General features: G+C 32.9%; 1 protein-coding gene across 2 annotated transcripts in view; it reads left to right on the plus strand.

Annotated features, from left to right (window-relative positions):
- ZDHHC21 (zinc finger DHHC-type palmitoyltransferase 21) overlaps nucleotides 1–22657 on the plus strand; it is a 65957-nt gene that overhangs the window by 15587 nt on the left and 27713 nt on the right. For both annotated transcript variants that reach the window (XM_055578039.1, XM_055578038.1), the window contains 3 exons: nucleotides 783–881; nucleotides 7068–7179; nucleotides 10441–10579. In XM_055578039.1, coding sequence (XP_055434014.1) covers nucleotides 783–881; nucleotides 7068–7179; nucleotides 10441–10579 — 350 coding nt within the window. The remainder of the gene's footprint in view (nucleotides 1–782; nucleotides 882–7067; nucleotides 7180–10440; nucleotides 10580–22657) is intronic.

The following is a 22657-nucleotide window of genomic DNA, read 5'->3' on the forward strand; positions in this document are numbered from 1 at the left end:
ATTTTTGGAGTGTAATACCACTATAATAACCTTCCTTTTAATATTATTCAGTGCTATTAATATGAAATTATTTACTCATTTTAAAAGAATGATCTTTATATTTTTTGCAGGGTAAGGTAATTGGCATATCTTCATATCTAACTCTACAAAATCTACAAACACCATTTTGTTTAAAGCTACACTGGCACAATAGTTCTATTTATGTAGGTGTGTGTATATTTTTAATGTTTCTGTTATACAATTTAAATTTAGATAATTAAAGTACATGTATAAATTATATAATTTAAAATTTTATTCATTGTAAAATACAAAAGTTTCTAAATTCTGTATTTTCAGATTAAGAATCTCAAGATCTATTGAAAAGAGCAATTGAACATCACTAATCCAATGTAATTTTGAAGCTAGCCAGTTAGAGTTAATGAAGAAGTTTAGTTATAGAATAGGTTTAAAAATGCTGCTTTGATTCTATCAAATATAGTATATGTAGTAATTAAAAGAAATTAATTTCTGTTAATATACCATTAATTTCTGTTAATAAAGAATCTGATTTACAACACGTTTATCAATTGTTATGCAAAATAACTATTTAAAATTAGTATATTTTAGAAAGTCCTCTTGGCAGTATTATTTGATGAATGAAATGAGTTAATTGTTTTTCCATCTTATCTCTGAGAATTTAGGCTGATGCTGTTAATTAAAATATACTTTTAGCCTTTAAACATGCTTGTCAAAAAACATTTTGAAGGGTAAATGCTAATTTTATTCATTTGTTTATTTTCAAGTATTCTATGGCATTGCCATGTTTTGTCTGGTTGCTTTAGTGAGGGCCTCAATAACTGATCCAGGAAGACTCCCTGAGAACCCAAAGATCCCACATGGAGGTATGGTGCTCTTCAGACTCATCAGTTTTATTATGGCAGAATTATCCTCTTTATTAATGTATATTATTGCCTTTAGTACATTAATTACATATGTCATCTAAGCCACTTTCGTGTCTCTTCTCAAGTGTTTTCTTTCCAGATTTCTCAATTTAAAGCCACAAGTCCCAGCTTACTCCTCGTATCTGCCATCTCTGGCCCTCCTTTTCAGTTTAGTTCTTTATTTGTCTCTCACTGCTCCCACTCTAGATCTGTATCACCTCTGTGAGGGTGTAGATTTTTTGTTTTGTTTTCTTATTTTGTTCAGTACTGTATCTTGTACAGTACAGTAAAATAGGGCTTAAACAGTCTCTGTCACTTAGTAATAATTGCTGGGTAAATATTTGTTGAATGATATTCTCTGAAAAATTACATCTTTATTTAGTAGAGGAGTTTTTGATGATGCCCCTTGCCTCATGATATTATAAGTATAATATTGCTTACGATGTATTTACAAATGTTTACAAAATAAATATCTGTTGTATTATAATGCTATTGTTTGTATTTCTCCAGGTTGGAAAAATTCAGTGAAAAATTTGAAAGCCTTTTGTTCTAGTGTCAATGGAAGTAATTTTTGGTCACCTTATTGCATAGTAACCATTTAGATCACAGAAATAAATTAAAAATGTATTGCTTGCCAGATATAGTAAACCTCCCTTAGCCTCTTTCCTGAGTTTTGCTTTTGAACATTTGCTATGTAATTTTTGAGAACCCTGTACTTTCTTCTAGGAACAAATTTATATGTCTTTTTTATACATTATAGAACCAGAGAATTTTTATAGTAATTCAGTAGTTCCTGAACTTGCTGTACATTAGAATCACCTAGGGAGCTTTAAAAAACCTCAATGTCCAAATCACATCCCATATTAATTAAATCAGAATGTCTGGGGGTAAGAGCCAGGTATCCATGCTTTTGAAAGATCCCAGGTGAATCTAATGCATAGAAGTTTGGAAAGCAATGTAGTCATTCTTTCCAAAATTAGTTTAAGTGGCAAGTCACTTAGCCTCCTTTGAGTTTGTGATTGTTTTTTGAGATCCATGATTTTGGGGCTTAGTGGGCCTTGCACTTTTAATGATTAAGTGGGAATGACACTGATATTTATGTAGCTGTAGACAATTCTGAAAATAATCTTGAGTATTTAGTTTTTATTAATTGTAGAACAGTATCACTGTCACTTAATGGTTATTGTGTGTGTGTGTGCACGCGCCTGTGTTTGGGCAGGGAGGATGGCAGTCTGGAATTTGTATAGAATCTCTCTTCTCAACTAACCTAAAACAAAAGACTGTCTAAAATATTGATACATGTATTTTTCTACTTCAACTCTAAAACCTGATGTTCCCAGAAAATCAAGGAAGCAGGGTTTTCCTAACTCAGGACTCATTTCTGATGAAAACTTCAGTGTGCTGTGGTCAAATATTCAAATGCCTACATCTGTCAGATAGTACAAATCAGTGAAAGGGGCCAGGGAGGAACTATTTCATCTTGAAAATCTCCTAGCTTATCTAAAGGAAGTGGCACTCATCAGCTACACTGAAATTGTCATGCAGGACAGGTATTTTTAGATCTTGGAATTTTTGAAGAGAAAACACAGAATCTCAATTTTTATGAGACATTTTATGATTTTGAAAAATATTAGCAACTAATTCAAAATTTTAAAAGCATTGTTTTTAATGAGTACCAAACAGATTATACCTGAGGGCCAGATTGAATCCACCTGAAGCTGCTGTGTTACCTTTAATTTATAGGCGCGAGTGATGAGGACACCATGGCATCTTGCCAACCTTTTGGTTATCTGCATTATATCTGCTCTCATTGACATTTGAGCTGTTTTTCTTCAGTGGAGAATTCCCCTTTGCCCAACCCCCCCCCCCCCCAAAAAAAAATCCACGCATTTATTTATCACATTTTAATGTTTCCAAAGTCTTTTGGTATCTCCTGTCATATGATCCTCACAGTGGTTGTATGAGGTGGGTAGACTGGGTAAATCAGGAGCATGGATTGTCCTTCACAGGTCATACAGTAGGTTGTTACAGAGTTGCTGTGAAGCCCAGATCCTTGTCTCCATCATCTTTTTTACCATGAATCCTCTTACAGATGAATTATCTTACCGCTTTATTCATCTTTGCTTTGGTTTGAAGGAAATTAATTAAAGCTATCCTGTGCTTTTTGCTCAGTTACTTGATGATTGTGTAGATATAGTTTTAACTTAGTTAAAAAAATAAAAATTTAATAGTGAAAAATAATGACTACAGTGTTGGGATCTACAAAATAGTGACCTGTATTCAGCATTGTTTTAAGGGTGAGCAGGTTTCCTTAGAAAAGAAAACTTAAACCCTAATGCTTTTATTATTTTAGCTACTTTAAAAAATTTTTACATGCCTTTCTGAAATATTTTACATGCCTTTCTGTTTTTTTAAACATAGTAACTTAGTTTCTATATGACCCACCAAGTGTGAGGCAATTTGAATATAGGAGAACGCTTCCGTGTGAAGATCCCCAAAATTCGATTTTATAAACTTTGGGATATGTAGATGGAATAGTCAAATGAAACTATTAAATGTCTATTTAAATTACATGCATGTTTGAAATACAGAAATATTACTTTTTGTCATTTTTGAATTTTATGAAATGATTTTATTTAGTCTCTTACCTTTTAAAAAACAACTTTGAGTGTAATTCACACATCGTATAATTCACCTATTCAAAGTGTACAGTTTAGTGTCTTTTATATATACACAGATTTGTGCAACCATTAGCACAGCCAGTCTTGGAGCATTTGCACCATTAAGCTCCTGACTTGCATGTTAGACTTCCGTTTCTGTCATCACTAGTGCCGCTTGGTTTTTATTTTTTTATCGTTGTGTACACCCCCTGTTGTACCTTGCATCCCTGTGGCTTATTTATTTTATAGCTGAAAATTTGTATTTCTTAGTCCCCTTCACTTATTCTGCCCCACACCCACCCCTCTCCCTCTGGAAACCACTAGTTTGTTTTTTGTGTCTTGAGTCTGTTTCTGTTTTGTTTGTTCATTTATTTCTTGCATTGCCAACCAGTTCTGCCAGAAAACCTCTATTAAGACCCAATCCTTGTATTGATTTTTTTTAGTTTCAAGTTATATTTTTCTCCCCAAAACATTACTTTGTGATCTGAAATATAGTCATTGAGAAAAGTAAGTCCCCCTAATATGTGAGTCTTTCAAAAGACTCAAATGGAAGGTGATTTGTTCCTTTTTGAGGGATAAACCAAACCAAACCATATCTGTCTTTATAGTCTTTCATGCAATTAGCATTAGTAAGTTTCCCTGTTAAACAATATGATACTGTTTACCTTATATTAAAGAGGATCATTTATAGATTTTACCTTTTTTCTTTTGTTTTATGTTTTGATTTTTCTTTCCTTTAAAAAATGTATCTTAATTTTTAACTTTCTATATAGCTGCCATAAATGAGCGGGTGGATTCTGTCTCCCTTAGGCTTTTATTTTGTTAGATGAGTAGTGCAAAAGTCTTATAGGTAATCATCAGACACCAGAATATATCAGTCACCAAGATTCTATTAGGACTTGAATAAATCCTGAAGAAGAAAAAAGGGAGAAGACTAAGAAATGGTTTCTGGATACATAGGGTAGGTTAAGATGAATGGCTTTTTTCTTGTTCTGCAAAGCAAAAACATAGATGATACTTGAAATTTCTGAATTTTAAAAATAGTGATTTTTTTCCTTTCTAAAAACATGAACATGTGTGTGCTTGTGTGTATAAAATGTGCATCTTCATTTTAGATTTTTGTATCTTAAATTGAGCATTAAATGACTCAAACTCTTTGTTTGAACAAATTTATGGTCCAGACCATAGGTCAGCAAATTCTACTGTAGTGTTAGTGCCAGATAGATATTTTTAGCTTTATGAACCATATAGTCTCTGTCACAACTCCTCCGCTCTGTCATGGTAGCCCCAAAGCCAACATACACAGTATGTAAAAGAATGCGCATGGCTGTGTTTAAATAAAGCTTTCTTTATGGACATGGAATTTAAATTCCAAGATTTTTACATGCCACAAATTGTTATTGTTATTATTATTTTCAATCATTTAATTGTTAAAAACACTCTTAGCTCACACATGCATGCTAAGTTGCTTCAGCTTTGTCCGACTCTTTGTAGACTGTAGCCCTCCAGGCTCCTCTGTCCATGGGATTCTCTAGGCTAGAATGCTGGAGTGGGTTGTCATGCCCTTCTCCGGGGGATCTTTTGGACCCAGTCATCTCTTACATCTCTTACATTAGGCAGGTGGGTTCTTTACTACTAATGCCACCTGGGAAGCTCATGGATCACCCCAAAACAGGTGATGGCCTGGGTTTACCTGTGGACTGTAGTTTGCCAACCTTAGTTTACACCACAGAATGAATTACAGTCTTTCTCTAACTATAGCCAAATTCTCTATTTTTTCCTGAGAGTACAGCATTTTAAGTATGAAATAAATGATTTATTCTTTGGAATATTTTATGCTGAAATTGCCAATAGTGAATACCTCATATTTATTTTTTTAAAGAGCTGGTTTGAGAACATAGTTTTCATGTTATCTTTCAATGAAAATGGTCTCACCTTCACATATTCCTTGAAATATGTGAATTCAGAGTTTTAACATTGGGATATTTGGGAACATCTAGTTAAGTGGGGAAAAAAGTGATATGTATGTGACATTGTATTATGCTACATATGAAATGAGTTTCTATTTCACCAACAGTTAAATAACAGTAGTTTAATTGTACCTAAATTAAGCTTCAATATTGTTGCTCTCTCATGTAGTATGTTTTCATTAAAATAAGAATTGTAAGTAAGAAATGGAAGAGAATTTTATTTTAAAATGAAATATTTTAAATGTAAAAAATATCTCAACTTTCATTGAGAGCAATTAATTTGTTATAGCTGTTATTCATGCTTTATTGATTTCTCCAGAGATGTTTGTAGCAGAATGATTTTCCAACACTTTACTATAAAATTCCAGTATATTGATCTTACTTCTTCTGGTCATTTAACTAGAAATAATGGAATTAAAGTAGGGTATCTTTTTAAAAAATTGAAAACTATGTACTCTTCTCTTTTGTTACTTATGTTTAGAATCCTTCATTAAAAAAATTAAACTTGTCATGTTTTAGCAAGGATTTAGTGACTATGGTGTGCTCAGTCACACTTTGCATATATTAATATTCACTTGGAGTATTGAAGTTAGGTTGATTTTACTATACCCATAATTTTAGTGAGGTTAGGGTATAGTTTTCCATAAGTGATACAAAGTTTAAGAATTGTTATAAAGGTAAAATTCCATGTCAAGAGATATTAAGATTATATATTCTGTATAACAGTTGTCTTGGTAGATGACAGTCCCGTAGAGTTTTTAATGGCTCTAGCTAGAGCAGTTCTTAATGGAAAGAAATTACTTTTTCCTTTATTCCTGTAAACTTCATGTCTTTAGCACCAAGCCTAGTTGTGTGCTCATTCACAGCAGACTAGAGGAAACGTACTTGGTGGTAGGATAGAGTTTTGTAAAGGACTCCTTTATTTCCATTAAAGAGTATTTTCTTGTAATCTTCTTCACTTCTGAAACTATTTTAGTACCTCTTAAATGCATCTGAACTGTTTTTCCATCCCTCTGTCATAAATATTCCCAAATAAATCCATTCAAAAAATGGTTTTGTGTGGGAAGTTTGGGGGCATGCCGTCTCTGTTTATGCAGTTGATTTTAACTTACTAATCTATGAAACCAGTACTCAGCATTATCTCTTCTTTAGAACCATTAGATAATAAATTTCTAGAAATTAACTTGTTTCAATAAAATTCTGTTTTAACTTAATAATTTGATTCTAAATAAGAGTTTTGTCATTAGATTTTACTTACAGCAATATACTTAAACCCAAATACGCTGTTTTTTTTTATCCCTTTTGACTATTAACAGTCTTATTTTATAATGTTTAAAATTAGAAATGTACAAAATAAAACATGCAGAGAATAGAGAAGCAACGTTTACGGCAAACATTTACAATAGAGACTTAGGCACATGTCTCGAAGAATTCCTATAACTCTTCTAAACACTTGTTGCTAAATTTCAACATTACTCATGTTCCTTTACTAAATGAATTTTAATTTCCTTCTCTAGAAAGGGAGTTCTGGGAATTGTGTAACAAGTGTAATTTGATGAGACCGAAGCGTTCCCATCACTGCAGCCGCTGTGGCCACTGTGTTAGGAGAATGGATCATCACTGTCCATGGTAAGAAATGAATAATTCACTTTTGAAAAAAAAATGTAGTAAAAAATAGATCTTGGTACTTAGCAGATTTAAACAAAGGTTATATCAGAGTTATACAGTTTAAGAAATCTTTTTATAAGGAGACCTTTAATTGATCATATGGTTCTATCAACTCCCAGGGTCATTTTTTCAGAGATTTTTCTAACAAGGAGATATTTGAGCAGAAAACTAAAAATTAACATGCACCCAAATATACAAAAGAACTAAAGTGGTTTTATTAAATGAGTCAGTATAGGTAAAGCATTTAGTATAGTATAAGACATATTGAGAGTACTTAAATATAAATATAGCAGCTGTTATTGTTTCTAACTGTAATGTAAACCATATACATCTCATTGTATTTCCCTTCCAATTTAATTAAAGAGTAACATTTCTTATACCTTATACCTCACTTCACTTCCTTTAAGCCTTTTTTTCAATGTTATGTGTTGGATATAGGGATTAATATTACATGCTGCTGCTGCTGCTGCTGCTAAATCGCTTCAGTAGTGTCCGACTCTGTGCGACCCCATAGACGGCAGCCCACCAGGCTCCGCCATCCCTGGGATTCTCCAGGCAAGAACACTGGAGTGGGTTGCCATTTCCTTCTCCAATGCATGAAAGTGAAAAGTGAAAGGGAAGTTGCTCAGTCGTGTCTGACTCTTAGCGAAGCTGTGGACTGCAGCCTACCAGGCTCCTCCGGCTAGCTAGAAGCAAAAAAAAAAAAAAAGTGATAGTTGATTTTGCTGACTGCCAACATTTTTGGTCAGTAGGGGGCTCTCTTGTAATATTTAAAGAAAATGTTCAGTTGAGAAACAATTTTTGAAAACAAATGCTGTGAGAGTTCCGCATTGTATCTCATTTCAAAGCTGTCACAAAAATCTGTGAAAAGATATTGTATTTAATTCTGTTTTTCTAGCATGGGATCTCTGCATAAATATTTAAACTGGTATGGTGTAGCACTTTATAAATATATCTATATACATGTATATTTATGTTTATACAACATGTATACAAAGTTAGCTACATAATAATCTTCTTAAATTTATAACTGCATTTATCTTGAGGTTGTCTCAAGGGTAGATTTTAGTTTTGTCTAGTAATGCTAATCATTTAGAGCTTCCTTTATTTTTGATAGCACAAGTTATCAGCAAGCTTTTAGTGGGAAGATGGTTTTCACTATAAAATGATTATTTGACTAGAAGATAATTTCCTGAGACTCAGAAAAAATAAGAGCTCTGTGTTACTATGTAAAAAGGTTTAAAATTCCATCACAACATAGTTTAGTATATAACATACAGTTGGTGTTTTAAAAATGTGCCTGGAATTTATTCAGATTAATTCTCAAATGATTTTATAAACTTCAATGATCTGTTTACAGTTACAATAGTAATAGGGTTTGCTTTTAAAAGCTGTGTGAAACATGTATTCAGGTAAGTGATAATCACACTGAAAAACTCAATTTTATATAATTTTTTGGATTATATATATATATATAATATATATATATAATTTTCTGATTAAAATATAATAAATGTTCATGATGGTTGGATATCGATATTTCCTTTTATGTGAATGCAGTAATTTAAGCTTAAAAAATAATCAACTATTTTATAACTTTATAGAGTAGTATATATAGATTATATAGATTAGTGATATTATTTATTTATTTTCAAGGAATTAAGACTGACTTGGTGACCAAATAAAGTTCTTTTTAACCAAAATTCTAGGACTGGGGAGAGCTCTCTGCTCCTAGGCCTTCTGTTTCCACAGTTTTAGTCATCTTCTCAGAGCCCTGGTGAGAAGAAGAGTGGAAGTACAAAGAGCTGTAGATAGGAAAAGAGGGTAGATCAGGGTCATGAATAGATATAGGGACTTATGTGCTTGAATTCCCTAATAAAGCGTTGCTGAGCTATTCAGAGAGTGAGGGAAATGTACAGTGTGAAGCAGAAGCAAGGAGAATTTTTGGTATTTTCAGAAATTGCATTATCTTAACTGCTTACCAGGTTTAGATTTAGAGGTCAGTTCTCTTGATGACCTCAAAATTTACTCTATTTTTGACTCTGATCACTCTTTCTAAGGAATTTGTTACCAAAACAGTTTTTACATGTAGATGATAGTAGTGTTTTTTACAGTTCTATTCTTAAGAAGAATGCAGTGTTCATAGCAGTTATATCTCAGATTTTGGGGGGACAGAAATGGTGGGGCAAGGATAAAGCATCTTTTAAGCTATTGGAGAGTATTTTTGAATGCACACAGAAGTACTCTTCTCTGGTAGCCCTGCTTACAGATAACAAAACACAGGAAGTTTTCTTGTTTATTTAGCATGAATTCTTCAGTCTAAGAAATACCTCTTTCAGGTTTTCTGTTCAGTTAAAAAAATAGACAACACATCTTTAATACAATTTAAGTTAGGAATTTGGCCCTATTTATTATTTTTTCAAACAGTGGCAGTATAATGCTATAATATGTTGAAAATAAAACATTGTGAAAGATAATTTGTAGTTTTGAACTAGGATTTTCTGCTGGAATTGTATTTAGAAAATTTAGATACAATAACTTTGGAACAATAAAATATTCAGCTTGCATTAATCTTGAATTTTTGGAATTCTAACATTAATCCTTTTTCCTAGTTTTGGTTCATTGTTGTATTGGTGGAAATGTAGTTCTAAGAATTTATATATACTTTTGAATATATGTTTATTTTCAGCCACCAAGGGTTAGACTGTAAAAGTAAGAAAAATTGTGAATGCTTAGCAGTGTGTCAGAATGGCAGGCTTAAGTTACTTTGCTTCATATCATTCAGCTTTATCTCCATAGCTTGAATGCTGCAGTGAAAGAGCAGTGTACAGAAGAGGGTTCTTGTTCTCTTGACCACGGTCTCTCCTAACTGTACATCCTCTGGCAGTTGTCCTAACTCCTCTGTTCCTCTTTTGTATCAGTGAAGCAAGGAGATTGCCATCTGTTCTTCCTGCCTCGCTGGCTTGTTGTTGAGTTGAATGGGGAATCATATGCAGGACTTCTTTGACAAGTAGAATGTGCTTTACAAATGTGAGATGGCGTTTTTATGTCATGTCTTTTCTTATATACTCTTTGCTTTTAGGTTTGAGTGGGTTGGGCTTATCTCTATGAGCTTAAGCACTTAAGAAGTTGTTTGTGCTTATTTCTAGTTTTACCATCCTAAAATTAACACCTTATTAAAGTTTGAAATATTTTTTCTTTTTCCCTTTTTTTTTTCTTCAGGATTAACAATTGTGTTGGTGAAGATAACCATTGGCTTTTTCTGCAATTGTGTTTCTACACTGAACTTCTTACTTGCTACGCACTGATGTTTTCTTTCTGCCACTATTATTACTTTCTTCCGCTAAAAAAGCGTAATTTGGTAAGAATGTTTATATCCATTAATGTTAGAACAGCTGTAGTATATAGTTATTAACATGCGGTGCTTTTAAAAGTGTAGAAAATCGAAAACAAGAGTAATGAACATAAACCCTCAAATTGGTGCCTTTTAAAATGTATTGGAATTGAGAAAATGGACCTATTCCGATATTGCCTTTTAACCAAATCTATTTATGATTACTTGCTAGTGTCGAGTTCTTTAAAAAGTGACATATTAGATCTCTCAATGTATACATATTTTCGTTTTAAATCTACAGTAATGAAAAGCAAAGTGAAAGAGGTTGACTTCTTATTTCTTTACAGGAGTAAAAATAGACTTGTTTAATTCTTAAAAGTTCTCAAAGGAACATTTTGAGAAAAGGATTTGTCCCCCCACACCCCAACTCCAACGTTTAACATTGGTGATAAGATGAATTTGCAGATGCTTTAAAAAGTTGTTGTTATATATCCATTTGAGGCAATGCTTTTCCCACTTTGTAGAGGAACTACAATATATGTTAATAAGATTTGCCCCGAACGGTGGTGTTAAAGGTAGTAGTAGTAATAGCATCAACCAGGAGTTTTAAGTCTTGACTGTACTGTCAGCACTGGGCTATGGACATGGGGTTTTAATTCTCACTTAAATGCTCACCACAATCCCATGAGGTGGGTAGGATTTTTCCTCCACTTTTTATAGATGAGGAAATAGACTAATAGTGGTTAAATAAGTAGTTACCGAAGGCACAAAACTAGGAAGTGCTTATTCAACTGGTTTTAGTTGTAGACTGGGATTTGAATCTGGGTTTGTGTTTTCTGAATTGTATCTCTTGTGCTTTGTTTGTAGAACTTGTACGTCAGCCTGATCCTGTGTGCCATTTTGACTTAGATTGTGTTTTTAGAATGCACTGTGTATGGGTGTGTGTGTGTGAGAGAGAGAGTATGTGTGCTTACAGGAAGCAAGATAGGGAAGGAGACAGGGAAGAGGAATAGAATTTATATGGCAAAACCAATACAATATTGTAAAGTTAAATAAAATAAAATTAAAAAAAAAGAATTTCTGATGAAGAAGGGTGTTTTTTTAAATTTCCTATTTAAGTCATTTTATACTCTAAGTCTTTTCGATTAAAAATAACAAGCTTAGTGATGGCACATACAACTAAATTTTGTAATAATGGAACAGTTGAGAGAAGGTCTTTGAGTTCTGTGTATTTAGATCTTTTTTGTACACATGATCATTTTGTGTAATTAAAAGGATATTTACTGTTGTTGCTTGGTTGCATATATTAGTGGGCCTTGTCAAGGTAATTCTACGTATTAAATGCAGAATGAGCAATTAAAATTAGATGCAAATAACTCAGAAAAGTTCAAGGGGGAGAACTGTAAATATAGGTGTTTGACATTTATCACACTGAGAATTTAGTGCATACTAATACTATAGTCTTAGAAATGTTTTATCTTACAGATGAATTTCTTTTTTATGCTTTCTTATATTTTGACTTTACTTTCTGATAAAACCAGGTACAAAAGAATGGTCACCCAAAGCATCCAGATCAGAAGCCCTAAAACAACAGCAGTTAATATTTAAAGAGTCATTTAGGGTCAGCAAAGTGCTTTCTGCACGTGTCATTTCTTTTAATTTCCACACCATGTGAGGTGGCCTAGATGTGAGTGTGACTTTAAAGCCAGACTCCTTGGGTTTGAATCTCAATAATAGATTAATTTCTGATGTATTTGGTATTGTAGTTAGAACATGTAAAAGGTTATATGTATTTTCCAAGTAACCTGTTTCAAATATTCAATAGATGAGCCTAATAGAAGAGCTTTAAAATAAAAATGTACCTGTAAGATTACGATCAGAATGTTTTAAGAATGGAGAGAGAGGTAGAATCTAGTGGTATTAATGAAAGGCTAGTAGAGTTTCTCTAGGAGGGAATGCAGCGTGGCACTGTGGAGGGATTGGCACACTATGGGTGCTGGGATAAATTTGACCCGCTACCTGTTTTTATTAATAAAGTTTTGTTTGAAACATAGCTACTCTAATTTGTTTATGTTTTGTTTGCAATTGCCTTTGTAATACAACAGCAGAGCTAAGTAGCTGTGACAGAGGCATATGTCCTGAAAAGCCTAAAAGATTAGGTGTCGTGCTTTTTATCTTGCATTTACCAGCTTCTGGTAGTGGAAAGATCTTGATTTTATAAATAGACACACCTAGAATTAAGCCTGGCTTTTCTTATTGTGAGTATAAGCTTTGACACATCCTTTAACCTTTCTGAATTATAATATCCACTTGAAAAATGTGAATAGTAATGAGATTTAATGAGATAACACATGTAAAAGTTCTTGGTAGATAAGAGATTTTCAATTTATGTTACATTTGATTTTGGTGAAAGCTCTCAGAAGAAGGGCACAATTTGTCTTTGCCCCTTTTAATTTTTATGAACATTTAACAGACTGTTTAACAATATTACTAGGAGATCAATGACAGAATAAAAAAGTTCCAACACTCAAATAAGAATATAATGGTAATATGTAAGTGAAGGATTAAGACATTACAAATTACAAACTGATTTGTCTCTTCAAACGAAAGGTAGAAACTCTGGAAAAATTACTACCACTTAGAGGAAAGAGCCCTTTTTTTTTAAATGGAAAAACTGATTACAGATGATACAATATACTTAGAAACATATACATAGACATGTATTTACATGCATACTGACAAAAGACTAGCAGCGTAGTAAAGGTTTATTAAGAAATGTAAAGTCCAGGATGAAAATATAAAAAGGCAGTACAAGTTGGGTTTTAAAAATTCAAAGCTGAGTTTCTTTAGAGCAATCACTTGTAGAAACAATATAGGTAATTTTAAAATTCTTAAAAATCATAATTATTATTAGTAGGATTACCAGATGAAAATCAAATAATTAGCTCTATCATATTGGTTGTGATAAAGCTACTTTGGTTATAGCAGTAAATTACAGATAGTTCTAGGGACCTGACAGAGTTTTAGCTAGTAGTGCTGAGCAGGAATTGTTCAAGGTTTATAGTATCCTTGTTGTATTAAGTAGGATGTTTTTATAATTACCTTTATGTTAGAGATAATGAAATTGAAACCCAAAGGGTTTATGTTATGATAGTTCTGAGAGCATTTGGCATCCTATTGAAGAATCCTTTGTGTTTTAACCCTGTTTATGGTGTATTTTCTGAATGAAGTGATTCATAATATTTTTAAGTTAGGTATATGGAGAGGAGAGTTTTAGCATAATGTTATCCAGTATAAGAAAAGACTATTTTGTTTGACTAATACTGTTTTTATATAGTATGTTTATTATTGGTGTCTTTAACCTACTTAAACTTACTAGTGTGTTAATTGCTCAGTCGTCTCTGACTCTTTGCGACCCCATGGACTGTAGCCCACCATGCTCCTCTGTCCATGGGATTTCCTAGGCAAGGATACTGGAGTGAGTTGCCATTTCTTTCTCCAGGGTATCTTCCTGACTCAGGGATTGAACTTTTCCTTCAGATCCTTGGAATATATAGCCCTAAATATTCCAAGGACCTGAAGGCAAATGAATGTTCAATAGTACTTAGCATTCATTGAAATGAATTCTAATCATTTCATTGATTAAGATGTTGATAATTTAAAGCTACGTTTCCAGGTACATAGGGCTTCCCAGGTGGCACTAGTGGTAAAGAACCCACCTGCCAGTGCAGGAGACCTAAAAGACTCAGGTTTGATCCCTGGGTCGGGAAGATCCCCTGGAGAAGGGTGTGGCGACCCACTCCAGAATTCTTGCCTGGAGAATCCCATGGACAGAGGAGCCTGGTGGGATACAGTCCTTTGGGTCGCAAAGAGACATGACTGAAGTGACACACCAGGTACATACAATCTTAGAATTCTAATACTGTGCTAATGAGTTTACTCTGGTATCATTATAAATTATACCTTTTTATCTGCAGTAATTATTCTTGCCTTGTAGTGTTTTCTGTTATTAATTTAGCTATATTATTCTTTTGGTTAGTATTTTCAACTTTTTACTTACAACCTTTATCAGTTGTCTTTGTGTCTTGTAGACACCAAATATTTCTCTTGTTTTTGAAGTCTAGTTTGATAATCTTTGTCTTCTAATTGAAATGGTCTATTTCATTTATTTTGACTGATATTAATCCTGTCATCCTACTGTTTATTTTTTACTTCACTCCTCTATTCTTTGTTTCCATTTTTCTCCTTTTCTTATCTGCTTCGAAATTTTCAAGTAAAAGAAATTTCCAACATATCCCTTCTGAGGCTTTTTTTCTTTTACTCTTTTAAAAATGGTTTTCCCAGAGATCAAAACATTCTTCCTTGGTTTTCTGAAGTTTAATATAAATTGGTACTTTAAACATTACCAAGATAATAAATGGAGTAGCTTTAGAACCCCTCCTATCATCATCATTTTTGGTATTGTGGGGCATAAAATAGATGTAGAAATAAAACTAATAATGATAAGATTTAATTTTCATTTATAAATTATGTGTTATAATGCATGTTATATAAAGTCAGTATTTGTTTAGAATTACCCACATATTGATGCTTTGTTGATCCTTCATGACTTCATAAGTTTCTAAGCTTCTTTCTGATAATATATTTTCCTGTCTTTTGGTGGAAGTGTACTGAAACAAATTTTGCCAGTTTCTGGTTCATCTGAAAATATCTTTATTTCTCTTTCATTTTTGAATGATTTATTTGCTTGGCATAGAATTATAGGTTTAGAGTTATTTTCAGGTTTTAAAAGATATTATTTCCTTGTCTCCTGGTTTCCATCATTTCTGCTGTAAAGTCAGTTGTTTTATAGTTCATTCATTGAAGTAATGTGTCTTTCTCTCTAACTGCTTTTATGATTTAGTTATTTATATTATTTTGGCTTTGTTGAGGCATAACTAATGTATAAATTTATAAGATACTTAAATTGTGCACTATGATAATTTGATGTATGTATACACTTTGAAGGGCTTCCCTGGTGGCTCAGCCGGTAAAGAATCCGCCTGCAATGCTGGAGACCTGGGTTTGATCCCTGGGTCAGGAAGAACCCTTGGAGGAGGGCATGGCAACCCACTCCAGTACTCTTGCCTGGAGAATCCCATGGACAGAGGAGCCTGGCAGGCTACAATCCATGGGGTCGCCAAGAGTTGGACACGACTGAAGCAGCTTAGCACAGCACATATACTTTAAAAGGATTCCCACATCTAGTTAACACATCTGTCGCCTTACATATTAATCTTTTTTATGAGAACATTTAAGTCTTCTCTCTCAGTGAATTTCAGTTGTGCAATATGGTGATAAAACAGTAGTTACCATGTTTTATATTAGGTCCTTAGACCTTATTCATCTTATACCTAAAATTTGTACCCTTTTACCTATCTCTCCCTTTTATCCCAACTCCAGCCCCTGGGAACTTTTCTACTTTCAGTTTCTAGAGTTAACTTAAAAAAAAAAAAATTCCACAGGTAAGTGATACCGTTTGGCTTATTTCACTTAGTGTAATGCCACCAAGGTATATCCATGTTATCAGAAATAGCAGGATCTCCTCCTTTCTCATGGCTGAATAGTATTCCATTGTGTGTGTGTGTGTGTGTGAGAAACATCTTTTTTATTCATTCGTCCATTAATGGATGCCTCAGTTGCGTCCATATCTTGGCTATTATGAATAATGCTGCAGTGAACATGGAGGTGCAGATATCTCTTTGATATTCTGTTTTCATTTCCTTTGCATATATACCCAAAAGTAAAGTTGCTGGGTCATATGGTAGTTCTCTTTTTAATTTTTTGAGAGGTCTGCTTACTGCTTTCCATAGTGGCTAGAGCAGTTTACTTTCCCACCAACAGTGCAAAAGGGTTTCCCTTTCTCCACATCCTTGTTAACACTTACCTTTTACTTTTTGATGATAGATAGCCATTCTAATCTAACAGGTGTGAGGTGATATCTCATGGTTTTGATTTGGGTTTCCCAGATGATGAGTGATATTGAGTACCTCTTCATTTCCCTGTTGGCTATCAGTATATCTTTGGAAAAGTGTCTATTCAAGTACTCTGCCATTTTTTTAATCTTTTTTTTTTTTTTCTGTTATATGAGTTCTTTATGTATTTTGAATATTAACCCCATATTAGAGAGATGATTTGCAAATATTTTTACACATCACATAGGTTGCCTTTTCATTTTGTTGGTAGTTTCCTATGCTGTGCAAAAGGTTTTTAGTTTGGTGTAGCCACACTAGTTTATTTTGCTTTGGTAACTTTGTTTTTGGTGTCAAATCCAAAAAATCATTGCCAAGACCAGTGTAATGGAGCTTACCCAAAACCCTTTCTTCCATGAGTTTTATGGTTTCAGGTTTTACATTCAAGTCTTTGATTCATTTTGAACTGATTTTTGTGTATAGTATAAAGTAGGGATCCAGTTTCATTCTTTTGCATGTTACTGTCCAGTTTCCCGAGGACCGTTTATTGAAGGGACTGTCCTTTCCCTATTGACTCTTCCTGGCTTCTTCATCGTAAGTTAATTGACCATGTAAGAATGTTTTTTGTTTTCTTTTTCTGAGCTGTCTGTTCAGTTCTATTGATCTCAGTGTCTTTTTATGTCAGTATCATACCATTTTGATTGCCATAGCTTTGTAATGTATTTTCAAATCAGGAAATGAGATGCCTCCAGCTTGGATTTTCTTAAGATCACTTTGGTCATTTGAGATATTTTGTGGTTCTGTACACAGAATTATTTGTTCTATTTCTGTGAAAAAAATGAAGTCAAAATTGTGATAGGGATTGCATTGACTCTGTAGACTGCTTGAGTACTTGGGCCATTTTAAGAGTATTTAATTTTTCCAATTTGTGAGTCTTGAAGAGCTTGCCTTTATTAGTTGTCTTCAATTTCTTTCATAAGTTTCTTCACTGATCAGATCTTTCACCTTGTTGTTTAAATTTATTCCTAGGTATTTTATTCTTTTTGATATAGTTATCAATAGGATTACTTTCTTAACTTTCTGATAGATTATTATTAGTTTATGGAAATGTGAATGATATTTGTGCATTAATTTTGTATTCTGCAACTTTATAGATTTATTTATTAGTTCTAACACTTTTTTGGTGGGCTCTAGGTTTTCTATATGTAATACTATATAATCTGCCAATAATGTCAGTTTTACTTCTTCCTTTCTAATTGAATATCTTATTTCTTTTGCTTGCCTCATTATTTTGATATCCAGTGTTGAATATTCGTGATGAGAAAGGTTGTTCTTGTCTCATTCTTGATCTTAGAGGAAAATCTTTCAGCTTTTTATTGAGCGTGATGTTTCTGTGGGCTTGTCATATATGGCCTTTATTATATTGAAATACGTTACCCCCTATACCTGGTTTGTTGAGTTTCTATCATAAATGGATATTGAATTTTGTCAAGTGCTTTTCTGTGTCCTTGGAGAAGATCATATATTTATCCTCCAGTTTATTAATGTAGTATATTGATACAATCAACCACTGATTGATTTGCAGATGTCAAAGCATCTTTGCATCCCTGGGATTAAATCCCACTTGATCATGGTGTGTGATCCTATTAACATATTGTTGAATTTGGCTTGCTAATATTTTGTTAAGGAATTTTCTTTGTTCATCAGGTATATGGGTCTATACTTTTAGTGTTATTTGGTTTTTATATCTGGTTAATACTGGCTTTGTACAACATTTCTCACTGTTAGAATTTCCATTTTTTCATAGATCACTTCGCTGGTGAAATTCTTCATTTGTCATTAAATTTTGAACATTTTAATGCAAGTTCTTTTAATGTTTATGCCTGATATCTTCAGTGTTGAGATCCACTTGTGAGTCTGTTTCTGTTGACTTTTTTCTTCTTTTAGTTTCAGATATTTGTCCTTTCTTCTGATACATCTGATAAGTTTTGTTAGATACTAGGCATTTTATATGACAAATTGTAGAAGACCTGGTTGATGCTTTCTTTTTCATGATACGATTTACTTGTCTTTGTGGACAGTCCATAAGAGAGGACTCATCTTGATCCAGCCAAAAATTTGTGTAATAAATATTTCTAAGGCTAAATAACAGAACATTGGTCTTAATACAGCAGTTCTTTTGAAGATGAAATTTACTATGTTTGTTGAGACTTTGTAAGGGCTTAAGATTTGGGTTTTGTCTTCATGAAGAACTAGTTTCCGTTTCTCCCTTCTCTTATGTTGTAGCCCTTCAGGGGTTTTTCAGCTGGAAACTTCAGTGTGTACGGGGGCTTCTGCCGTGTTGTTTCCCCAGCTCTGGGGGAGTGTAGACGGCTCTGAGCCTCCACTTTACTTGACCTTTCATACAGTCCTGTTTATGAGTTGACAGTTACCTTTAGGTAAAAAACTGTGGAATGTAGGACTCACCTTAGTGCATTTCTACCTTTTCTGGGATGTTGGTCGTTTACGTCCTGGCTAGTTTGGCTGCTTCTCAGTGTCTTCAGTCAGCTGCTTATTTACCAATTAATTGGGTTTTATCTGATTTTTAGTAGTGTTCTTATTGGTAGGGTTATTCTCATACAATCTCCTCTTTCATAAGTATCATTGGCATACAGTTTTGTTTAAAAATTTCTTCCCAAGTGATTTTATCATTGCCTCCTAACTGCAAAACTCCAGGAGAGAGCACTCGTATCGTAATCTGTGTGAACAGTACCCTTTGGAGTTGTACAGAAGAATGCTCCTGTAACTGTAAGGTTTGAGAGTTGTTATTGTGCTGTAGAGAATTAAACTGGTGATGGACTTTATAGTATCAGTAGAGTTAAACCAGATGGAGAAACGAAGGAAATCGTTGCTGGACAAGAGAATAACAAAAGGCTAAAAGGCTTGAGGCAGTTAATTGGAAATTGGTTTTAAGGTCACATTTGTTCTAAGATACTGATAAACTCTATAGAAAATATTCTTAAGTCTAAATAATAGAAAACTCTCCTTACTATAGCAGGTTATTATTATTATTATTTTGGTAATGACATTTATCATATTTTCTATAAAGGTAGAAAACTACCAGTAATTTCAGTACAAAAATCACTATTGGTGTTTTTTATAAAGTACTGTTTTGTAGTGGAATATTCTTCAAACAATCCTGCCCCGTCCATTTTTTCCTAAGCCCTTGCCTGACTCATTTTTCTCTAAAACAAACAAAAAAGGTATATCCAGCTCTTTGTTTTGTATGTAAAGTTGTTTTGATAGTATCAGAAACCTTCTTCATAAAACTTACTGTTCTTTCTGTTATTTGGGCTGTGGTATAAAGATCCCCAGATATCCCTAATTATCTTTGGAGATTGTGTTACTGATTACTGTGCTTCTTTCTTGTGGAGAAAAAGTGCAATCTAAGTATGCCGTGGTCTTTGACCCTGTATTCTGTCAGCCGGAGGAAGTGAAAGCTTTAGTCTGCATTTTCTTTATGCCCCTTCAGGTAGATAGATGGCAGCATATATCTTTTCTAGACCATCTTCAGTTCTAAAGCTGAGTGCTTATTCTCTAGGTGGGAAAAGAAAGTGTTAACAACTCTTGCTTAGGTTTTTGTTTCTTTTTTTCTTTTTCTTAAATGTGAAAGTATTCATTAAACAAGAGAAAAAGACTGACTTTTAAACTTGTGGTGATGCTACTTAAATTGTATTTAGGAGAAAACTGGTAGATTATCGGTTAAATGCACAGGAAAGAAAGAATTGAGAGAAAGCAGGCCGGTTCACAAACTCTGGGAAGTAAAGGGTTTGGAACCTGATTTTCTTCCATTTCTCTCTTTTCTTGGCTTTGCCTTTTCAGGAAAGTACATACTCTGCTGGATTGTTTTAATAGCTTTGCAATAACCCCTTTGTTTTTGAGAGTAACTTAATGCTTTTTAGATTTCTTCTTAATCTTTACTTTTGAAATATCCACCTATCATGGGCTTCCAAGGATTTATGTGTTTTTACTATGTGAAGTTTTAAGGAAGTGCTTTAATATATCCCTTAGTTAGAGAAAGGGGTAATAAGAAAAAAGGAAGACAAGGAATTCATTCACCATAAATCAGTGCCCCAAATCAGGATTTATTTTTGTGTTGTAAATATTGATTTATAGCCTAAGTCTTACACTAAAGAAGGCCTACAAACCCAAGAAGAATTAGTATTACCATCCTCTTTGTGAAGAGTAACTAAAAAAATCTCTAAATTCTCAGGTAATATTGAGACAAAAATTCATATTTAGAAAATTGCAGAAACATAACTAATAGGTGTCTTTCTAAATAAATGGGGATAAATAAAATATTTTCAGTTAGAATCACAGAATCCAAAATTAATAAAAATTATAAACTTGGAGATATTTGTAGGAGTTTTTCAAATGTTAGATGTCAGATTAATTCAACCATCATTTGTATTTATCATGCGACTATGTTATTTTTTATTTAAAATCCTCTTGAAAATAATGTCTTCCTTTAAGTATGTATGATTGGGATGAAAATCATCTTAAAGATTTCAAAACTTATAGATTGGGGAGCAATTTGGCATTTTAAATTAATAAAATGGACAGATATTAAAGAAAATAAATTTTCTTTGGTCAGAGTCTCTATTTGACTATATTTTACATTTTAAGTAAATTTTAAATGTTTATAAGCAAATGTCTGGTCATTTGGCATCTTGTTAAATTATAAAAATTTAGTTTAACTATTTACAGAATAAATTACAAAAATGTAGTTGATCTTATTGTATGCTAATTGTTTACCAAAACCATTATTAGAAAATTATAACATTTTAATTAAATATGAGGGAAAGTATCATTATAATTAGGGAGTATGCTTTCTATAGTTCATTATTTATTGATCCATGAATATATCATTCATTTATTTCAGGAATTTTACTTTATATTTTTCTTGATTTGTAACAATTGAATTAGAGGAAAATGTCAACTCTTTTAAAATACCATGAGAGGATAAGTAGTGTGGTTCCCATTGTACAGAAAAGGTACTGAGATTCAGAGAGGTCCAGTAACTTGTCTAAGCAGAGAATTATCCCACCTGGCAGAGGTGTGTTTGGGTCCATTTCTGTCTATCCCTGAGTCAGTATTCTTTCTGTACTTAGCAAGTTACTATTTCACTGTTTGCACTTTACCCTGAGAAAGATTTTTTAGCAGTTTAAAAAATAGTCAAACATCCACAAAATCTCCAGAGAAATCTTATTGAATCTCCTGATTGGTAAATTCATACTTGGCTGTTTTCATTTTTAATTGAATCAGCACATTTTGAGTAGTTAATCTAATGTAAAGATTGTCAAAATACATGTTATAAAAGCATTATAGAAAGTTAAAAATATTTTTAAAAATATGTACATGCTGACAATCACACATTGTAGGCCGTACTATCTCTACACTCTTTCTATGTGAGAAAATAAGAGATTATTTTCTTTCTTAAATAATTTGTAAGTATTAGCATAGAGTTTATGCAACTAATCATTTGTGGCACAGTTCTGAAGTAACATCTTTTAAATTGTTTTTAGATGAAGTAGATTCAGATAATTTCTAGTTGATTCTTTGGTATCTATTTTTATATGAAGGGCAAAAACTAATATATTAACTGCATTTAAGGCTATGGGGTAAGTGGCAGAAGTGGGAAAGGATGGGAGAGAATTTCAATAAAGGACATGTTGCCAGTATTCAGGAGAGGAAAATAAATAAGGTTTAGCAGTCCAGCCAACTCTTCTGCTAGGAAGATGCATTATTATTATTCCAATTAGCTCCTATCTAATAGTGTTGCTAGGGATTGATGTCAGATAGAACCTTGCCATGGAGTTATTTGCATAGATTTTTGGCTAACAAAGAATAGAAGTAGCTAGAGGACTTGGTTGCAGGTAGCTTTAGGTATTAATAAATCTCTTTATACTTTAGTTTAATCTTCTTATATAATCAATCTTAAAGTATACTGAGTACTTCAATTATTTATTGCTATTTTAAAAAATGATTTAGGCTTTACTCTATATAGAGTCATTTAGTGTGGACATTTTAGAATGAATACAATTTCTGGAAATATGTATTTAGTTTATTTTTGGCAAGAATAGCCAAGAATAGTGTGAAATTGAGATAAATATGA

Source organism: Bubalus kerabau, chromosome 4, assembly GCF_029407905.1.
Source record: "Bubalus kerabau isolate K-KA32 ecotype Philippines breed swamp buffalo chromosome 4, PCC_UOA_SB_1v2, whole genome shotgun sequence".
In the NCBI taxonomy this organism is placed as follows: domain Eukaryota; kingdom Metazoa; phylum Chordata; class Mammalia; order Artiodactyla; family Bovidae; genus Bubalus; species Bubalus kerabau.